A 22,835-nucleotide genomic window follows, 5' to 3' on the forward strand; every position below is an offset into this window, starting at 1 on the left:
TCCTTAAAATTACTCTTCAAAAGAAGTTAAATAAAACTGTGCTTTATTCTGATAGCTTTTTGACAAAGTAGGACACAGCTGTCACAGTAAAAAAAAAATACAATATAGACTCTTTCTTTATATTTAAATACAGCAATCATCATTTTATTAATATTGTTTTATGGCAGAGACCTAATAGACTTCAAAAATCTTCAGCTTTGTGTACTTATTTCTAATGTCATTTATACTTGACTTTTGCTTTGCTGTTGCTGCTTTTTCTTGATATAGTATATTCTTCATGTCTTTTTTTAGGCTAAGCAGCTGGAAGAGAAAGATCGAGTGATAAAGAAGCAAGATGCATTCTACAAAGAGCAGCTGGCTAGACTGGAGGAGAGGGTATGACTATTTCTTCTCATTGATTCTCTTCTAGTACCACACCTGCAGCTTTCCTGTATATTTATTTAAGCATCAATAATTAAAATTATATCTGCTTTTCCTTGTTAAAAGAAAAGAAGCGAAGTAGGTAGATCATTCTCACAGGGGACGTTATTTCTTCTTTGGTTGTTTTAGGTATGGTCTTATTATTGGTTCATTCAGGCATCTACCACTCTCCAACTCCCCCAGGTATTTTAGAATGCTACTCTTGACTCTTTCTAACACTGAGTAGACTAAACTCGAGTAGGTTTGTAGAAATGATAGTGTTCTAAGGGATTTATTGTCTTTGGGAAACCTCAGTTTCACTGCATTTGTGGCTAAGAAATGAGTATCACTTTCAAGAGTAGTGGGCACAAGTTGAATAGTAGGACTCAGGAAGAGGAATTAAGAGGAGTCGTGGGATGCCTGGGTGGCTTGGTGTTTGAACTTCTGCCTCCGGTTCGGGGCATGATCCCAGGGTTCTGGGATCTAGTCCCACATTGGGCTCCCTGCAGGGAGCCTGCTTCTCCTTCTGCCTCTCTATCTCATAAATAAATAAAAACCTTAAAAAAAAAAGAAAAGAGAAAAGAAGAAGAAGAGGAATCGTGGCAGTAACCCTGGGCAGGCCCTAGAGTTTGACAGAGATTCAAAGGTGGAGATTAAGGCTAAAACAGAAGGAGACTGTGGGTTTCAGAATAGGCATTTGAGCCCCCTTATCAGTGCCCTTGTTTAGTAAAGTAGCTTTGTCTAGAATCATTTCATACATGGGCGATACAAGCTAGCTCTCTCTTCCCTTTGATGGAGACCTCTGAATTTTGTTTGGTTTAGAGTAAAATGTTTAATAAGAAAGTAGATAAAATGAGAAATACACCATTAAGCCTTATTCAGTACAGTTATTTACACGTTAAATCTGTTTACCTGTCTCTGTATGTCAGTAGTGTGAGTGCTTCTTGAATGGGGGGGTCATTTCATTCATGAAGCAGGTATCTACTTAAGCATATAATACTTGTCAGGCCCTAGGCTACTGCTATAATATGCTAGTGAAGGAAATGAACTAAACTTCTGCCCTCAGGGAGCCCTAGTATATATAGTGAATGGCAGGTTGCATGTATCTGGATGAACAATAAAGCAGAGAAAAAGGGAGTCCCAGGGCCTTGGAGTGTAGGTGTGAGGTCTGATGCAAAGGGAGGGCCTATGTAACAGATGGCATTTGGTAAGAGATTTACAGTAATGGGAAGCCAGCCAGTGCCAAAGCCCTGAAGCAGTGGCATGTTGGAGAGGCAAGAGGGTTTGTGAATGGAACAGCATTCTGGCTGCTATCTTGGGCAAGATTGGAAGCAAGAGAGACCTAGTAAGATAAAATGGCAATAATTTGGAAAAGAGATAGCAATGGCTTTGGCCAGGCTGCTAGCCGTGGATGGAATATAGCAGGGTTGGATATTTCAGAGGCAGAGCTGATCAGGTTCATTGATGGTTTTGAACATGAGTGAAAGAAAGAACTCAAGGATACTCTAGATCTATGACTTTTATATCTAGAAAGGTGGATTTTCCATAGGGGAAGATTATTCTGATACAGATCTGGACTTGGGTCCTAGAGAAAATCAGGAATTTGATCTTAATGACTTTAAGTTTGGGATATTTGTTACGATATCCAAGTAGAGATGATAAATAAGCATAGAATGGAATGGCTTATAGCAGGAGTGAGCAGATTTTCCTGTAAAGGGCCAGAGAGAAAATATTTTAGACTTTGCTGGCCATGTATGGTTTCTGTCACGAGTACTCAACTCTCTCAACTCAACTTCTCATCCCATCCATTGTAATGTGACAGCAGCCATAGCTGCTGTGTGAACAGGTGTGACTGCATTCCAATTTATGGACACTGAAGCTTGAATTTCACATAATTTCCGTATGTCATGAAATACTCTTCTTTTGATGTTTTCTCTTCCTAACCATTAAAAATCCTGAAACCACTCTTAGGGTTATATAAAAACAGATAGCAGGTTGGATTTGACTCATGAGTTATAGTCTGCAGAACCCTGGTTTAGAGGACAGCCTCTGACATCAGATGGCTTGGGTTGAATGCACTTGAATGGACATTTACCTGCTGAGTTTTTAGAGCATGTTACTTAAAATCTGTTTCTTCAGCTGTAAAATGTGGTTATAATAGTACTTACCTTATGGATTTGTTAAATGAACTCATTCTCATAAAGCACCTACAGTAGTGTCCAGCGCAGAATAACCACTACTGCGGTCAGCGGTAGCTCTTACTTTACTTGTACCCTTCTAAACCACCATCCCTGATAGCAAATGTTAGCTAGGTAAAACAAATGATTGTTAGTTTTTGAGGTCATTTACCCAGCACCTGCTTTTCCTTTGTCCAGTGACAGTTTTCTTTGCCATCCAGTTTTACTATGCTCAGTACTTTTTGAGTTTGTCATTGAGCACTGTCAGGTACAAGAAAAGGATATGAAAAACATTCACCCATTTCTCATAAATCCACCAATTTGATGGAGGTAATTCAGTGATTAGTGTGATGTACTGAGAGGACCCGCTCTTAGCAGATGAAACTGGTCTCCTCAGCAGCTAACTGTTGTTTTGGCCTCAGGTTAGAACAAATGGTGGTAGATCACATGGATATCATATGATGATGTCAAATCATTGCCATCAGCATCTTTTTATATAAGCAAAATATGTATAGTTTTCCTTTTTGAAGATAAGGCTAGAAAGTAGTTATTTAAGAATTTTAACTGAAAACCAAGGAGTACCTGTGAGCTTAGAAAAATCCTGAAAAGGAATAATCATAGTACTATTAGTTAATACCTAATAACTCCAAGCTGGACTAGGAGTCAGAAGGCATGGTGTGGTCACCTAGTTATTTGACAAGTCACCTAATCTCTTCTGGTCTCTGCTTCTTTATCTATGCAGTGGGGATAATACTCCATTCCTTGCTCACATTTGTGAGTTACTTGGGGGGGGGGGCACCAAATAAGATGATGTATATAAAAACTCTTTGAAAACTGGAAAATGCTTAACAAAAGCCATTGCCGTTAAAGAATATCTACTCACTTTCCATTTTGTCCAAAATACTAAAAATCACAAAATTACTTTAACTTTCTTGTTCAACTTTATGCTGTCTTCTCATCATTTCTATAAAATCATGTTTATCATGCCATTCTTGAAGTAGCTAAATTAATTTCGTTCAATTGGATTTCTTCGAGGAATATTTGAGAGATGTAGGCCTTCAGTGATGAAACATTTTTGCGGGCTTAATGCAGAAGATTGTAAAAAGAGTTCCCCTTATATTATGATGACAGTGAAAAGTGCCAATGTCTCACCATTTCTATTAGAAATTCTATTTACAATTTGTGTGAGAAGATGTAAAAGTGCTGAATCCATGAATGCATAATGTAAGAAAAATGATTATAATATTATGGTAACTTGTAGAATCACCTAACACATGAAATCCAGGTTGCCTCTGGTTTAAAAGTGGGTTAAGTACATGTCTTTATTTTAACCAAATGAAATGATGAAACCATAAAGAGAAACCAGGTGCTGTATTGTTACTGGAGAGGGAACATTGACCAGTCTTTCACAGAATCATTCCAAAAGCGATCCCCATCAATTAGATTAATGTCATAATTATGTACACTACCCCTTTTAGATGACTCATAATCTTATTACATGAATTGTTCATTTTCATTGACTTAATATAAATTTCTTTTGAGACTATGAACCCCAGTCCCCTGAGCAGTGTAGAACACATTCAGTTCTCTAACACAGCTTGGCTTGCCTCTTTGATCTATTTCAATAAATTCTATCAATTAGGTAATTCCTATGCATGAATGGAGCGTTTTCCTCCCATGTATTCATATTGGTTAGTTCACCAGGAGTCAGCGATAACTGTTTCCTTTTACTAACTCGAGAGGAGGAATAAGTATAATTTTAAACTGGGCACTAATTCACCCTTCTTAGAATCATTATTCCAAAAGCAGCAACTCTTTATTGAGAAAGAAAGTCAAAGCCATTTGTAAAGTTTTTCAAGTCTTTATTTCATTGTAAAAGTTGCTGGCTTTATCAAACACCATTGACATAGCTGTAAAAGTAAACTTTTATATTTTAATAACGTTCATGGGGTCGCAGTGAGGTACATGGCCTAACTGAAAGGGACTTGAGTGTTAACTCCTGGTTGTTGATTTCAGAGCCTTGGAAGATATTAATTCCTGATTGGTGATTTGAGGAGAGGAAGCCCAGGGCAGCTTTCGAAGAGAAGATTCTTAAATGTTTTTAGGAAGCTTTCCACAAATCACTATGGGAATGCTCCGCAGTGTTTTACATCTCTCTTTGTGGTGCCACATTTATAATTGTGATTAGTTACCTGTGTTTATAGCATAAATTCCTTGAGGGTAAAGGTCATTTTCTTGTCTCTGTGTTTTCCACAACTCACATAGGTGTTCAGTGAATAAATCCTAGATTTACTAAGCTTATACCATAAAATTATGTCTTAAGCAATTAATGTAGTTTTTGAATATCTGCAAAACACTTGGTATCTTCTTCACTAGTCATGTAAATAATAATATATATCCTATGAGAATCAAGTTTGACTGTCTTGATATTATTTGTAGCATCATCATCATTATTGTGATAGTAATGATAACATTTATTGTACATTTACATGTGCTAGCTACTTTGTATGGGCTCTGTCATTTTATTCACACAGATAACCCTATGAGGTTGTCAGTCCTGTTGTTCAGAGGTAATGCTTCAAGTAACTTACCCAAGAATATCCAACCAAAACATCTGGATCTGAGACAGGTCCAGCACCTCAGCTTTCAGCCATTAGCCAGTACTAGCTTTAATATTTGTTAGTTCTGCACTCGAGTGGGGTCTTGTTGGTTTTTAGCTCTTTGGGTAGAAAGTTAGCTCTTTTTGGCTTCTGATACAACTTTTTAGGTTCCAATGTTAAAATAGGATTTATGCTACCTCATAATCCAGAAGAGTGTTAAGCATTCAAAATGCAGTCTTCTCTCCAGGATCTGATACTTCCAGGGGACATTTGACTAAAAAGGGAATAAATAAAATATTATTACCTAGCAGCTATGGCATGATACCCCTAGGAGTTATTTTAATATCTAGGTGTCCTCCTTCTACTGTGAAGTAAGCAAGCCATAGTCATTGAAGCAGTTTTGAGCCATTCATTCACACTTGCTATCTGATAGTCCTCTCTTTCCGCCTCTAGAAAGAAACAAACTTGCTGTTACTTTTGATGAGCTGCTTTGATGGTCAGTTTGTTAGAGTCTGGATTGCCTTCACAATCTTCAGGAAATGCTATTTTCCAGTAGTCTGTTAGTTCTGTGGGAGGGAAGTGAGAAGCAAGACTAGGCCATAGCTTGGGAGGGCAGATCCTCCCAGGGATCTTCCAGGATGAAGGACCCCTTTATCCCCAGGACATCTTGGAGATGTTAGTTCTTTGATGATTAGCGTGTCTTCTTGTCTAACTTTTCAATTAGGAACTTGAATTGATTTGCTCGACTGAATCCTCTTTGCTCTTGGCATTTATAAGAATGAGGAGGGCTGGTTGGCACAGTGTGAAGAGAGCTATAAAAGCCCTGGGGGCTTGAGGAGCTGAGGGAGGTCAGAGGGCTTAGTTAGAGTCACAGTGTTCAGATCAACAGGGTAGTAGGATCTATTGCTTTCTGTTTGTAAGCTCCTCTGGATTTCAGTAGCTATTTGCATACACACTGCAGTCAATCCCATACAATTAAGGAGAGGGAATTGTACAAGCTGGGCAGAAGAGCAGTGCAAAGAGAATAGTGAAAAATAAATTGTCATTAAGAAGAAAAGTACTTTACTAGTTCATCACCTGTGGAGAGAGTTACTAATTAAATTCTAAGGTCGTGCTTACTTACATCAAATGAGCAATTTTTAAAAGCCTTTTACTTATAGTGGGTGGCATATCTTTCATTGCATCATAAAGTGTCGGGCTCATCTGTATGATTAATTGGCTTTTTTGATTGCTTGACTTCTCTTGTCAATTAGTACCTTGGTTTCTCTATTCCTCTGTGCAAAGCTTGGGGGAAGATAATGCCAACAATGATAATAAAAAGAAACAACGACAGAACGGATTATTGTCAGCCCAGTGTGCTGCTTATGGGAAGAAATTATTATGTATTTTTACTACCAGATGAAGTCTGTCATTATAAAAATACCTCCCTGAGTGAAGCGGGGTCAGCCTTTTGATGGGATTAATACAGGATAGAATCACAGATCACTGACACCTGAGATACTAAAACATAAGCAGTCTTCTGGGGTAGGAAGATAATTTAATAAAGTCTATTTATGGGATTAAAAAAAACCCTTTGATATTTTCCCCCCTCATGTGGTTTCTGAACAATCATCAGTGATTCTAGGTCATATGCATAGCTCATATACACTAAGTTATTGTGTGTGTTTTGGCCATACAGTGTGACACAGCAGATTTAACACAATAGTTAAAAGCATAACTTCATTGTAAATGACTAACTAGTTTGCACTGGTCAACCTAAAGATAAATATCATTCCTTTGACACTCTGCATTTTTATATTGGCTTCCTCATTCATCTTGAAATCAGGGCAGATTCCCTGTGGTCTGAAGTTACCCAGAGTTGCAGAAACCCAAGTTCTCTGGTCCAGGAGTGGGACATTGAAGGCGATAGAAGCCAGCGACACTTCTAATTGTAATGCCATTACACAGGACAGAGGTTTTAGGAGTGGTTTGCTGCATGTACCTTAAATTGCTCTTTTTTTTTCTCATTAACAATGATAGTTCACATAATGTGCTTACACCTTCATTGATTAGGTAGAGAAATTAATAAGGGCCAGTATCATCATATCTTTTGCTAATATAATTGATACATTTATTTGTAACTTGGGTTCAAATACCTGAACCCATTTATACTCTTCACTGCCTCCCTAAAGGGTGCTTATTGTTGCAGATATTCCAAAAGCAGCAAGCAGGAAAGGAGGGTTGTTTTTGTTTTTGTTTTTTTTTACTCCCCCTTCTGTTTTGTCCTCCTGTGGGGGAAGGGAGTGACCCATGCAGTGCAGTGGATATGGAGTTCTTATCCTTAATTCATTATTCAACAAGTCCTTCAAACGCATTGGCTTTTCTGTTAACCTCTCTGAATTTCCTAATGGGAAATGTAGTTTGGGTAACCTTGAAATGCTTTTTAAATCTGGCTTTAGGGATATGTGACTAACATTCTTTTCTGGGGTGAGTCTGTTAAAAGTGCATCCCGTGAAAATTATCCCTTTAACTGGATCCAGTCTTTCTGTGCCTAACTTTAGAGGAAAGATTTGCAAATCATGGGATCAGCACTTAATTTGGGGCTCTATTTACCATGTAGGCTGTCAAGAAGTATTAACCTGAAGGTAAGATGAGAACATGGAGTACAAAGCTATGAGCTGATGGCACACAGTACACCAGGTATTAAATAGCATTATCCATCCTGCTTGCTACAGTAAATAGGATTTCACCATTATGATGTGTCAGGGCTTTCAGTGAAATCAAATTTACAAGACACTAAACTGCCATCCTCTCTGCTGAGCAGCTTTATTCTGGGATCTTGCTTTCATATTAATCCTGTTGGTAGGAAATACTTGTACCAATTGTGCATGGAAATTATAATTTAATGATCTCTTCCTTTTCTCTCTTCAGAGCTTAGAATGGACCACTGTGCTTTGCAGTGATAGCCTCAGGGCTCTGAGAAAGAGATAATACAGAGTTTAGCTTTAAAGCCCACTCTTGCCTTTTTGTGAGTGCTTGTAATGATCATAAGTGCTAAGATGCCGACAATATGGGTTGCATACTTTCTTGACTCTTCATATTTCCTTTACCTTGTGAAAAACCGTATTGTAAAATAATTAAATTCTATTTAGCATGACGGTTTTTTAAAATGGTATGCCACCTGAATGCGTAAAGACAAGGCGAGAAAGAGAGTGTTATAAAATGCAGGGGAAATTAATTTCACTTTTTAAAGATTTTGTTTATTTTGTGTGGGGAGGCTCAGCAAGGTTGTTTTATTTGTAAAACAATACTCCCTTTCCTTTCTTTAGGATCTTTCCTTGCTATTAGTAGGAATATTGCATCCAGGAAGTCATTCTGTGTTTCCGGCAAATATGATTGAAAATGGGCTGGATCTCTGAATCTTCTTTGCATCCAATTTTGTAATTCGTGATTGTTTTGCTTCTTGATATCTTGTTTATTTATAAATTTTGAATATACTTCATTTAGGCAGACCAGCCAATGTTTATTTCCCTGTTTTATTGACTTAGAAATTAAAATACACGAATAATAATTTTTTTAAAGAAAATTGCAGGGCTGGTGTTAGAAAATGCTCTTGAATCTCAGTTTTATGTTCAGACCGTGAACCAGCTGTGCCTCTATAAGGGATTACATTTCAGCACATTAGCTTCAGTTAAAAAGATGTATTTGGTCATTAAAACATTTGCAAATAATATTAGCTCATAACATTATCAAGGAAGAAGTGCCCACATCTGAACTTGGCATGTAAAGCCGGTTGGCACAAGTCAGGGCAACATCCAATAAGAGGAGTGTAAATCCAGTTTGGCCACAGAGACTAATATAGAATTTTGATCTTGGTCATTCTTACCCAAATTTTCATGGGCTAGAGGGAGTCCTTGTCGTTTACCATTTATTCTAGAACACATTTGTTAAACGCCTCCAGTGAGCCAGGCAGCGTATGGAGGTACACTGACAAATACGAATGGCACAAACACTCTTTGGCATCTGGCACAGAGCTTTTAATTGCTGCAGTGGATCCGGGGAGGCTCTCTGTCAGACTATTATTTTCCAGAGCAGAAATGTTTTGTGAGGAGTAGCTGCTACTTTTTGTCTCAGCTGAAGATTGTGGGATTTAGAGGAGAATTTAGTGGGTTGGCATGATCCATCAGGTTACATGCTCAGATAAAGATCCAGTGAACTGGTCGCCTTAAATAGTGGTCTCTGAAAATATTAAATATGTAAGCTCCGTGAAGCCCAGAAATATCTCCCCTTTGATTGCCATGATAGTGCTTAGCACATAGTAGGCACTAGATCAACTCTTAAAAATTAATGTATTTGCCAGGAAGTGGGATGGGTTCCATGGCCAAATAATTTGGAGAAATGTTAAGTTTAACTACACTGAACAGATTTCTTTACTGCAGGGCCTTCTCAGAGTTTATATACATTGAGAGCTTCCAAGATAATGATACTGCATGCCATGTTTCAGCATCACACTCAAGCCATAGAATCTTTTTTCCAGAGACACTTTGCTTATCCCGGCACACCATCTGAGGTTAGCTGTGCCCTGCACAATGCCAGTTCCTGTAGTTCTGAGTCCCGCCTGATTTGCATCCTAGGACACTAAGTTCAAGAAGCCATAGGGATTCATTAGCAGAGTTCTAATTTCAAGGCTTCTGAGGACCTGCAAGCATCCTAGAATGGCCTGCCTTTGTACTGTGTTGCAAAAGAGGAGACAAATGAGAAAGAGGCCCGAGGATTCTTGAGGGCCTCTGGAGTGGGAGTTGTTCACGCTTTTAATTCTCTTCATAATCTTTAGTCCTTCTAAGATCCTTTAGAAAACTATGCCTATAATTCTCAGTTTGATGTTTTATCCAGGGTCCTTGTTCAAAGTTGCATTATTCCAGGCTCTGCGGAGTTGGGAGCCATGGGTGGTGGCCCCTCTCCTCACACCCAGAATCATGCCTTTTAAGCCAGGACTTGTAGTCCTTGGGTGAAGAAAAATCAGGCATGGGGGCTGATGCCACCAAGGATCAAGGGACCAAATAGGAATTTTCTTTTTCTTTTTTTCTTTTTCTTTTTTTTTCTTTTTTTTTTTCTTTTTCTTTTTCTTTTTCTTTTTTTTTTTCATAAAATGAAATAGGATGGTAATACATAGTAGGTGCTTTGTAAATTTATGCAGGTAAATATTTAAGTATCATTGGGGACCTTTTAAAAATCTTCCCACAAGTGTTTACCAAGATCTAGGACTAGAGGAATAAGGAAAAAAATTATTAACACCTTTTTTTTTTTTCTTCTCTTCAGAGCCTTGAGTTTTTCTGTGATCCTTCAGAAGAGTTTATAGGACTGACTATTATTTGGTGAGGAAGCTATAGGGTTTGCTTGCCTAGATCAGAAAATGTAGACTTTGTATCCAGTGAGTTAAGCTGAATGAAGATCAGTAGTCCTGTGCTCTGTAATTCCTTTTGACAGTTAAAAACAAGAGGTCCAGGGAAAATAATGTGGCCACAGAATGTGCCCTTATTTCTAGTAGTTCTCATTTAGATCTATAAGAGCAGGAACCTTAGGTTCAGCGCTGTGTCCCTAGCCCCTGGAACAGTGCCCAACACATAGTAGGTGCTTTGTAAATTTTTGCTAAATAAATGAATGAACAAGTTTTCATTTCATTTCAAAGGAGGTGAAAGGCTCTCATCTCAGAAATGGTCCACGTGAGGTAGGTATTTGTCTTCCAGGTCACTTAGCGTACACCTTAACTCAGGTTACACCTTATCCTGCAGGTTTTCTCCAAGATCTGGGTGAGGGTCCTTCTGCTGCAGTCACGCTAGCTACTGGTATTAATGCAGCTGCGTATCTTTCTTACATAATATTAACCGTCAGTGTAGATACCACTTTTTGAGCAGACTTTTAAAGTAAATTAAGTCATATTGCCTAGACAGTGTTCTTAGCCATTATTTTTACATGACTTTGAAGGGGGGGGGGAGGTGAACAGTTCTATAGACAAACCCCATCCTAAATAGAGTGCTCAACTTCATGTATTATCCCCAAACTTGGCTTTGGGTGAGAATGTTCTTTGACACTTAGCACTGTGTGGTGCTATTTGAGACTGTTGGCCAAGAAATATAGTATCTGTGTCACTCTCCTCAGCAGCATCATTGAAACAGCTACCATCTACTGAGGGATTATTATTAGGCAGGCAGTTAATGAAATGATTTCACATCATCCTTTTAACCCCAGCACAGATCTTTGTGGAAGGTATTTTCTTCCTTCACCACCCAACCTGTTGTTGCTGATTTTGTTATTAAGGCTCAGAGACCTCAAGGAACTTGCCCTGAGTTTACCAGCTGGTATAGCCAGGCTTCTGTCTTCCTCCTCGCTAAGAGCCATTCCTTCTGTGTGACCATTGCTTTCTGGCCTTACGTTGATCATGTGGTTCTACTCCTCTGCCTCCCCCCCAACCCCCCCCCACACACACACATACACTTTAGGAAGATTTTTGGTGGACGTGGACATGATACTTTTAGAGCCTCAAGAGCTTAGGAGCAAATTCTCCACTGAGTTCCCTTAGCATCTTTTGTACTTGTCTCCTTTCATAAACTCAGCACCAGTAGGCCTACTTAATGTGGATCGTGTTCCATAGTAAAGAGAAATTGTACCAGTTTCATTATAGGGTGTGATCAGTCGGTGGATACAGTTCATCCAGTGAAGTACACAGGCTGAGTTCTAGGAGAGATAAGAGTCTGTGGTTCGGGCATTACTCCTCTGGGGGGTGGGGAGAAAGAAAGTGGTATGAGAAATACTATGGGAAGAAACATCCAGAAATCAAAGTTATACACCAAGCTAGATCATCCAAGGTAATTTTGAGACTTTGCTGATAGCAAGGAGAGAATGGGATGTGGTGTCCCCTGGTGATCCCCTTCCAGCTCATACTGCCATTGAGCAAGTTTGCCCCCATTATATTCCTTTGCCATGGCTCACTTTGCAGAATCATTTCTTTCTAGTACATCTCTGATGAATTGGCTCTTGAACCACTGTATCCACAGCAGCCCAGCCATCTTATCGCCTGCTGGTAGGATTGTATTCATCTGGAATCTTGGTGGCATAAACATCCTATAAATTTAGATTATGGTCACACAGATAGGAATTTACTGTCCATTTCCTTCCTCTGATTTAAGGCTACAAATAATCCTCCTATCCTAGAGCTATTTGAACTTCCAGCTCTGTGGCTTCTCAAGACTCTGCCTCAGAATTAACCTGAGTAATTTATAAATCTCAGAAATACACCATTCAGCCAACTACCTGGAAGCCACTTCTTGATTTAACGCTCACTACAAAATCTCTAAATTTGCTGTTTCTCTGGACATTCCTCTGCCCTGTGTTAGACATCCGCCTTTTAGGGATAAAGGATACCTGGGCATACAATAGGATACATACCTACTGTATGCCCAGGTATCATGCATGGATGTCGAGCACCTACTGTATGCCCTGGTATCATGCATGAAAGGCACGCAAGATACACAGAATGACTGAATAAAGCACAGTTCACCTCTCATTTCTCTTTGCTCCTCCTTGCCTGTTACCTCTTATTAATATCAGTATTTCTAGAACTTAATTCCAGTATAGTTCAGCCTTGCTCAGATGGACCCTATGTGATGTGACAAGCAAGAAAAGGGTAGTTTTAAGGCGGAGAGTAGAGATTCTCAGGTTATCTACTTGGGGAGGCAGTCCACCTGTGGAGATCTGTTTTTCTGCTTATCTCACTACCATTCAAGTAAAAATATAACTAGAACTACAGTGAGTATTTTTATAATTCAAGAAAAAGGACTGTCTATTCTTTCATGATATAGTTGCTCTAAATTATAGAAATTTGGCAGACATTCCTAGAACTGTTTGTTAAAATCCAATAGCATGTAATTAAAGACTGAGATTGCCATTCCTCTGTTGGGTACATTAAAAAATTATATTATGTATCATTTGGATTTGACCCTTAACTCCGTGCCCAAAAGAATAATGCCAGGAAGACAAAAGAGTATTTTAGTCTAAATAGAAGAACAAGTAATTACATGTACAGAAATATCAGTTATACTCTAGCTATTTAAGAGTAATTACACAAAAGAGAGTTTTTGAATGAATATTACTTTAGGAGTAGCCAAATGGAAACCATGATATATGATGAAATTCTGGGTTTTAAGCCTTGCCAAACAAGATTGCCGATATTTGAAGCATATGCTGACAGATGATTAAAACCATTATTAATACAACAACCTAGATTCTGAATTCATGAAGTAGAGTATTTTATGGACATAAAAATTTACTGCTCCTTAGAACATTAGCATTCATCTGGTACAGAAGTATACTTTTTTCAGACAAGGAAACAGAAATTTGGAGGTTTCAAGATTCGTTTTTTTTTTTTTTTTTTTTTTTTTTTTTGTAGTTGGGGAATGGGAGTGCTGGCAGTGTTTGCCTAGTCATTATTATCATCCGATCAGATAGGTTCTAAGTAAATAAGTATTTATGTAGGTCCCTGAAACTGATTTGTGTTGGGGTAGCCATCCCAAATATTGCAAAGGTGACTGAAATACATTGAATTAATGTGGATACCATTCCTTATGTTTTATGAAACAAAAACAAAATTTCACTCACTTTATTGATAACATGGTACAATGCAGGCATGCAGTAGTTTTTTAATTAATTGCTGTGCTGAACAAAAGAAATTTCCAGCAGAACTCACCCAATTTGTTCTAACAGAGAAAAGGACAGCTAACTTACTGACTTGTTCTAGTTGCTCATTTTCAGATACCCACAGTGCTGTAAAGCTGTCATTCCCAAATGCTTGTCTCTCAGTTATTTCATGATTACCTGAGATATTTAATAACCCCAGACCTCAGCAAGATAGGGAGATGGGCTTGGATGATTCTGGAATGCTTTGAAGGCTTGGGACCTCTCCCTCAAAAGACCAAAAGGTAAACATAGTGACATCAAAGGCAAGTGGTGTCAGACCAACTTATTGACTGACTCCTTGGGAGCGCCACATAACCTGTTTCACCTCCAGAGCCTCATCTGTAATGTGGCTTTCATAACATACTTCTTGAGGGTATAGAGATATTTGGATATTAAAGTAGGATAGCTGCTATTGCCATCATTATCATTCTTTAGCATCTGGAGGATGATAATTCCACTTGGTTTGAGATAACTAACAAGTTAGTAATTAACAAGGGGGAAAACTCTAGGAAACCATATTTTTCCATTATTATGTTGAAATGTTATATTGAATTTTGCCAGAAAACAGAATGATTAGCTCAATTGCGTAACCATTTTGTGACACAGAAATAATTAAAAAAACAAAACAAAACAAAACAACAATTAGGTCTTCCCAATCTTTTAGGTTTTCAGAGCTCTGTAAATACTTTGTTTTATTTGATAAAATATAATTTTCTCTTGTATGTGTATCCCATAAAATTTGACAGACTGTGTGTGGGGACAGAGATGGCGATAGATCTCAAATCTGGACACTCCATTGTACTTAAGCTTACGTCTTTCTTTCATCCTCTATCTTTTGAGCAGAGGCTGGTTAGTATCTTTGTTCATTTTTTATCATAATGCCAGCCAACGGGTAAGAAATTAACAGCAACCACAACAGAATAGAGCTGGTTGAGCTTTCACTACTCCAGGTTAAAAATGGCTTATTTATTAAACCCTGAGATATTGTGCTATTGGAATGCAGCTCCTCAAAACTGATACATCAAGATGAAGAGACTAAGTTCCGTAGATGAGCGGTTGCAGAGTTCATAGAAAGCAGCTTTAAGAAAGTAGCTGGGGTGTGGGGATTGCAGGGATGGAGGAGACTCTAGAATTTGGGGCAAGTACTACACAGATGCCCCTTTATGTTTTGTTTTGTTTTTTTTTAAGATTTTATTTATTTATTCATGAGAGACACACAGAGAGAGAGGCAGAGACACAGGCAGAGGGAGAAGCAGCCTCCATGTAGAGAGCCCAACATGGGACTCGATCCTGGGTCTCCAGGATCACACCCGAGGCTGAAGGCGGCACTAAACCGCTGAGCCACCCAGGCTGCCCCAGGTGCCTCTTCAATAACATGCTGTGAGCACATGTCTTTAACTTGAATGTTTGTTTTTTATTTTAATCTTTCATTTGAAATCTTTGATTTGGGTTCCCAGTACAGAACAAGGATTCACTTTTCATGCTGATTTTTGGGTCAGTCTTGTGGAGTTTTCATTTAACAAGTGCTACAAGAATGAGATATTTTTTCACTTTCTATATTTTCCATTAAAATAGAATGGATGTCCAGGAGGAGAAAGCATGGGCGAAGACGGGTCATCGGGTTGTACTGGGAGTGAGAACAAGGAGATGTGTGGTAAAACAAAAACATGGCAGGGTGATTCCTTGACATAGACTCTTTAATGATGGATTTCATGGATCAGAATATTCCTGATGACAAGGGCCTTTCTTTCTTTTCTTTCTCTTTTTCTTTCCTTTTCTCTTCTCTTCTCTTCTCTCCTCTTCTCTTTTCCTTTCCTTTTCTCTTCTCTTTCTCTTCTCTTCTCTTCTCTTCTCTTCTCTTCTCTTCTCTTCTCTTCTCTTTTCTCTCCTTTCCTTTCCTTTCCTTTCCTTTCCTTTCCTTTCCTTTCCTTTCCTTTCCTTTCCTTTCCTTTCCTTTCCTTTTCCTTTCCTTTCCTTTCCTTTTCCTTTTCTTTTCTTTTCTTTTCTTTTCTTTTCTTTTCTTTTCTTTTCTTTTCTTTTTCTTTTCTTTTCTTTTCTTTTCTTTTCTTTTCTTTTCTTTTCTTTTCTTTCTTTTCTTTTCTTTTCTTTTCTTTTCTTTTCTTTTCTTTTCTTTTCTTTTCTTTTCTTTTCTTTTCTTTTCTTTTCTTTTCTTTTCTTTTCTTTTCTTTTCTTTTTTTCTTATGAGGTTTTTATTTTGGATCGTATTCCTGAGAGGCAGAGAACATTTCTGGTGGAGTCATGACGTCAGGGACATGGCAGTGGGATGTTGATATCAGTATTGTAAATTTCATTTCTACAGAAAAGTGTATTAGGTCAGACTTAATTCTGGCATGTCTCATCATTTTGTGCAGTTTATGGAAGAGTCTGTTAAAGTACCCACCAAAGAATAAAATCACCAAAGTCCTTTTAATTATAAAACTAACAGTTTCAGCACATTTTTGGCCTGCTTAGAAAAAAAAACCCACAATAGACTATGTTAAGTTTCTTAAAAAAGTTTCTTTTTTGACTATATTTCTCAAAGGCATCCTGAGATTGAGAATTTGCATACAATTAAATGACTAAATGCTTCATCTAAAAAATGAATTCACCAAACAATAACCTTTCCAAAAGATCTGTATGAACCTCTATGTTGTTCTCATGTAATTTACTCATTATTTTTTATCTCTCCCACATCTTCCCATTGTCTTTACTGATTCTGCTATTAAAAAAAAATGCAAAACACAACGAATATTGGTTAGGCCTCTTAAATTTTCTTTTATATATGCAGATCTTATATTTTCAGTCCCTTAAATTCAAGTATATTTTAATGACTAAAGTATGCGCTTGTTACAGTTTAAATTGTGGGCATTATAAGGATTAAATCTAGTTTCCCAATTGTGGGTGAATTTTTTTTTTATTTGAATATGCTGTAATTTAAAGATAAAGGCATAAGCAACCGTTACAAATTGTTTTTTCTTTCCCATTTTCTCTGTGGGTACAAAATACAGTAAAATACCTGCTAAGTCGCCACCTTGAACACCCACACTGCAGTTTAAAAAATTTCCCATAGCTTATTTTATATAATGTACTTTCTGGATCTTCCCATTGTCTGAAGAAAATCATTTTTCTTTTGAGAAAATGACTGCTCTTAAAGTTTATCCACATAGAAAAATGGTATAGGTAGATAATCCTTATGCTTTATAGTTTTCATTATTCATTTATCCTAAAATCAGTAATGGCAATAGAATGCTCTATGTTCATGGCAGGTATTTTAAGGAATGGAAATATCGACTTTCCTTAACATACTTCTGGTCACTTTATCTGTGGACATTTTATGGGAGAGAGAAATGTGTGCTGATTTTAGTTACCAATGAAATAAACTTTCTAAATTATATGTTGTAAACCTACCTCATATATTCTTCATTCATTTTGTTGTTGATTTCAAGAGCTACTGTCCTCCATTTTCTTGGTCCCAACTGTGATTTAGAATGCTTTTAGATTGTTGGATTTTCATAAACTTGGGAAAATCATCATTGCTTTTTACTGACCAAATTAATTTTTTAAACAAACAATTTAGTACTCTGTTACCGACCATTTAGAACTTTAGCTCAGTTTCTTTTTATTTTCTCTGCCTTGTCAGGGTGAGCTCTTCACCAGACTGGATCATTCATTTAATGTTTATTTAGAACAACTGTGTGGCAGGTTCCGTTTTAGGCTCCAGGGATACACCGGAGGGCAAAATTGACAAAAATTACTGGTTTTATAGAGTTAACACTTTTTTAATATTGACAGTATGTAACAAGTATATTTTATGTCAAGTGATAATGAGTTCTCTGAAGAAAAAGAACTCATAATAAAGAGAGAGAAAATGACAGCGTATGTGTGTGTTGGGCGGAGTGGGCACAGATGCTATTTTATACTGGGGGGCTTCTGATTGGGTGCCACTTGAGCAGGGGCCTGTATGCCAGACCTAAGCCATCCATATGGGGCAAGAGCCTCCTGGCAGGTCCTGTTGAATGCTAGTTACCCACACCTCTTGCCTTGGTTCCGTGCCATTTATTGCTCTAGTATGTTCTTCACTATCTTTTCAGAAAGTGCCAGGTTTGCTTTTCAAGTACAGTATCAGTCTTGCCAAGCCTGGCAGACATTGCTTATTTGGGTCTCTATTTTGTTAGCAGATCAGCTCTGTGTTGAGTTCAAATGGCACTCTGATTTCAAGAGTGATTCTAATCCTTGCTCTCTTAGAGGAATAGTAAATAGGTACTATGGAGCTGGTAAGTGAATACTTAAGTAAAAAAAAAAAAATTTTTTTTTAAGCTCCTCAAGTGGAAATGTGCCTACAAAACTCCCTGTGACCTCACATTCCTTTCTTCAAGCTCCCATCACCTTCCCCCAAATCCAAGTCAACACCAGTAATCCTACCTCAGTGTTGGAAAGAAAGAACTGCAACGTTTATCATGAGCTTACCGTTTCCTGGCACCATGCCGCATGCTTCCCATGCCTTCATGTCCAGGGCTGTATCTTTATCTTACCTAGGAGAGGAGAGAGGCCAACTAATCGTGTGTACTTTATTCAGGCGCACAGAGGTAGTAAGAAGTAGAGTCAAGATTCGAACCCAGGCAGTGTAAGCCCACTTACTCAATCTCTATGCTGCACAGACTCCTGGGAGGCCAGAGTTGGGATGGGATTGAATTAGACACAAAGGAGCCTAAGCAGGCCACTTGGACTCAGTGTCCCTAACCAAAGCCAAACAATATGTGGATTACCCATGTGCGTTGTCATCTCAGTTGAGCACAAATTCTTCCTCTAACCACATCTGTAGATAGAAATGGTTTTCATTATCTCTGAATTTCCTTTCTGGCTTTCATTGATCCTATCAGAACAGAAAGGGCTGGATAGCTACTCTTTGCATCTGCCTTTTTTAATACGAACTCTCCATTTTGCCCCCACCCCCACCTCCAGGAAATTTCTTTCCCTCCTCACTTTTAGGTTCCTAATGCCCTCCTGCCCTCTAACCTCTTTTCCATCCCTAAAACAAAGAAAGATCAGACTCCCTGCTGGTTTCTCTACAATGGACAGTCTGCTGAGGCTGCACAGTTCGGCTCAACTATAAATGTTAGAGTGGCCATTGTGGAGCTTGGGAACATGTGTTCTTGCCCCTCCCTAGCATAGCTGGACCATCACTCTCTCTTTTTTACCCCTGCTTATAATTTTTTTTTAAAGCATTCCGTTATATTGGTTTACATTTGACACAATTTTATTAGGTATTGGTTTACATTTGACATAATTTTATTAGGTATATCTTTGCAGCACCATAACTTTCTTTATCTGATACATTAAAATTCATTTTAATGGTCTGCCTCGCCGTTTTTGACTAGAGAAAATTCAGGTCTAATGACAGAGGTATATGGTTGGAGCACAGTTTTGTAATTAATAGAGATATTGCTGGCATTGTATCTGAAAATAGTGTTTATTCTGAGCTGAATGACCTACAGGGTAATAATGGGAGTTCTTAATACTTTTTACATTTTTTTAAGGGTCTTTTTTTTTTTTAATTTTTATTTATTTATGATAGGCACACAGTGAGAGAGAGAGAGGCAGAGACACAGGCAGAGGGAGAAGCAGGCTCCATGCACCGGGAGCCCGACATGGGATTCGATCCCGGGTCTCCAGGATCGCGCCCTGGGCCAAAGGCAGGCGCCAAACCGCTGCGCCACCCAGGGATCCCAAGGGTCTTGAAGTCATTATTGTAGTTGGAAATTGAGGTTTATCATATGGCGACTCATCTTTTGAAATTGGTGTGTTTCTCAACATGGCCAGGTGGTAGCAGAATCAAGAGAAAATAAGCTTTGTCTTTGTTTCAGAGTTGGGATACATTTCTACTCTTCTGTTCCTCCTCCCTCTCTTTCAGTCAACAAACACGAAGTATTAGGTGACAAGATCCATGGACCTGGTTTCTTTTTCTTGACGAGCCAGCAGGCTAGTGGGAGGGTAGCAGGTATGTGAATACAAGGATTATTTTACAGTATAACTTCTTCACCAGAAGTTATACCAATCACCTCATCTAATATTTTTCTCAACTCTCTCCTTCCTTGCCACTAGATGTGTGAATTTTGAATAGACCAGGGGTCAGCAAACTGTGGCCTACATGGTAAGAGTGCTTACTGCATTTTTAAATGGTTGAAAAGAAATCAAAAGAATCTCATGACACACAAATTTTATGAAATTCAAAATTCAGTCTATATACATACAGTTTTATAGGAACACAGCCATACTCTTTTGTTTACATGTTCTCTATGGCTACTGTAATGCTGCAACAGAGTTGAGTGGTTACAAGAGATTGTGTAGCCCTCAGAGTTTAAAATATTTATTCTCTGGCCCTTTATGCGAATAGTTTGTCAACCTGTCCTTTAGGCATATTTTTTCCCTCTCCCCAGAAATTCTTGAAGATAACTGATCAGACATTTATCGAGTTGCAGTTATGTACCAGGACCTGTACTAGGCAGAGGAAGGAGGAATAAATATGAAGGATGTATTACGTGCCCTCGTGGAGCTTATAATCTAGTGAGTGGGAGATGGATAAGAAAGCAAAAACAAAACCCACAGAAAATTAGACAATAAATACAGTACAGTTAAGGAAGTGTGGATACTGTGAGAGAAAATAGATTGGACAGGTTCTGTTTCAGATGGTGTGATCTGAGAATGAAGCAGTTAAGAGGGAGAGCAAGAACAGTCTATAGAGACCGTCAAGTGTAGGGGGCACACAGGCACACCCTCCCTTTCCTGCTCTCCCTAAGAATGGCAGACGTAGAGGTTCTTTTTTTTTTTTTTTTTTTTTTTTAAGACATAGAGGTTCTGAGGTGTTCTGGACACCAGGTTTCCTCTAGCTTTCTTCCTTCTCAGGAAGTGGCACGATTTTCTCTTCAAGGGTTAAAGCTAAAAACCCATGACACAGTATTGATTCTTAGTTTGCCTCACATGCCCTCATCTCTCCTTTTGAATATGAGAAAGTTCTGTTGATTCTTCCAAAATACAGCTCAGTGTTTTCTGCTCTCTAATTGTATTGCCAACAAAGACAAAGCCTCTGTCATTTCTCACCTAAACTCTGGTCATCCCATGAAACCTTAACTCCATTATCTGCCCCTCCCCGCCCCATCACCAGCAGCCTATTCCCCAACCAAGAGCTATAGTGATCTTTTCAGAACTTGAGTTAGATTAATTATGTCATTTCTTTGCTTAAAAAACCTTTGTTGCTTCCCCACTGCTCTTAGAATAAAATCTAAATCCATTACCTGCCTATTACAGAAGAAAGGAAGCAAGTCTGGCCTGAAATAGGGAGGATATATGTATATCTTTATATGAATATAAGATGAGGAAAGAGAAAGGAAAATGAGGATTCTTGTGTTTGTAGCTTCATCTTCTGGGTGAAAGGAAGAACCGCTTACTGAGCCTTGGAAGGCCAGGAGGCATGAGTTGGTTCATTGAAACAAGGAAATGACTATGGAGCACAAATCACAAATTGTATTTTATCCATTTAATTTTGGGGTGCCTCTGTGATAGTCAAGCTGTCAGCAAAATATTTGGACCAGCAAGTATGTTACTGGGGGGCAAGGTCTGGGCTGGATATACAAATTAGTCAACTGGGAAAAATTTTAGATTTGCAAGACAGGAGGAGCTCCCTTAGAGACCCAGAAGGAAAGAAGAACCAAACCTTGAGGCCTGAACTCATGGTTAACTCTTTGGAGGGGACACAGTCTAGCAGAGGGAGTCTTCTATAGAGATTGGATGGTGCAAGATATTTTGGATGGTGTGGGATAGTACAGGACTTGTGCTGGTTTATACAGGGAGGTGGTTCTCCATCGTCATGGAGGGAATGGGAATTTGGACTAGAAAAAAGCAAAAGATTATTAAGAGCATTTTCTGTTAGAAAAAATCTGACTAGTCAAAATTTAGTTCAAGGCCATGTAATATATAGCTTAGGAGTTCATTTTAATTTAATTGGTATAGAGTGAAAATAAGTTTTGACCTTTATAATTTCTATGTTAGAAAAGTTACATGTTCATTAGCTTGTTAACCAGTTTCCCTGTGATTATTTTTCTGGGTGTTTTTTGTTTGTTTGTTTGTTTTTTGTTTTGTTTTGTTTTTTGGCTTCAGTGTGTGATGTAGAGATTTAAAAACAAGTGTCCAGAGAGCCACCAAAGTGTCACAGCCACTTAGCACCTGTATCTGCTTCTGTTAGTAATTACAATGGACTTATCACTCCTCCTCCCATTTTTAAGCCAGGTAAAATAAAAAATTAGGAATTTAAAAAATATAATAAATATCTAGTAGTAGATTGAGGTAAGAAATAAGATTTATTTAGAGGCTAATTGCTGCCTCCTACGTGAAGCCTTCTGATCCTTCTGTCCACATGTGATTTCTTTACATAAGGCGCTTTAAGTTTTTATATAGCTATTTGGAAATCACTAGAGTAGAGTTGTTAAGAATACCAAGAATATCACGTCTGGAGCCAGCTGCTTGGATTCTTTTCTGGTCGTGCCACTGACAAGCTTGCACAATCAGTTACTCAACTTCTTTGGGCCTCAGTTTCCTCCTCTGGAAAATAGAGATAATACCAACCTGAGGGTAGTGTTGTATGGTTTAAATTAGATAACAACATGGAGCATGTATCACAGTGCCTGGCACATAGGTTTTTATCAGTGGATGTTAAATATTCCTATTAATATATGTCAACTCTGTGGCAGATTCGTTAGTTGGGGACAGAGTTTGTGTGGTGTTGATCTTTGTGTCCCTCCTGCAGTTCCTTACATATAGTGAAGCATTTGAAATAATTTATGTTTATTTTATTTTATTTCATTTTATTTTGATTCCAGTGTAGTTAACATACAGTCTTGTATTAGTTCCAAATGTATAATTCAGTGATTCAGCAGCTCCATACATTACTCTG

General features: G+C 38.2%; 1 protein-coding gene across 1 annotated transcript in view; it reads left to right on the forward strand.

The window, feature by feature from the left end:
* Nucleotides 1-22,835, forward strand: part of CHCHD3 (coiled-coil-helix-coiled-coil-helix domain containing 3) — a 276,896-nt gene that overhangs the window by 178,420 nt on the left and 75,641 nt on the right. Inside the window, exon 5 of the mRNA XM_055307617.1 lies at nt 292-375. Coding sequence (XP_055163592.1) covers nt 292-375 — 84 coding nt within the window. The remainder of the gene's footprint in view (nt 1-291; nt 376-22,835) is intronic.

The sequence above is a fragment of the Nyctereutes procyonoides genome, unplaced genomic scaffold (genome assembly GCF_905146905.1).
Source record: "Nyctereutes procyonoides isolate TBG_1078 unplaced genomic scaffold, NYPRO_anot_genome, whole genome shotgun sequence".
Classification (NCBI taxonomy): Eukaryota; Metazoa; Chordata; class Mammalia; order Carnivora; family Canidae; genus Nyctereutes; species Nyctereutes procyonoides.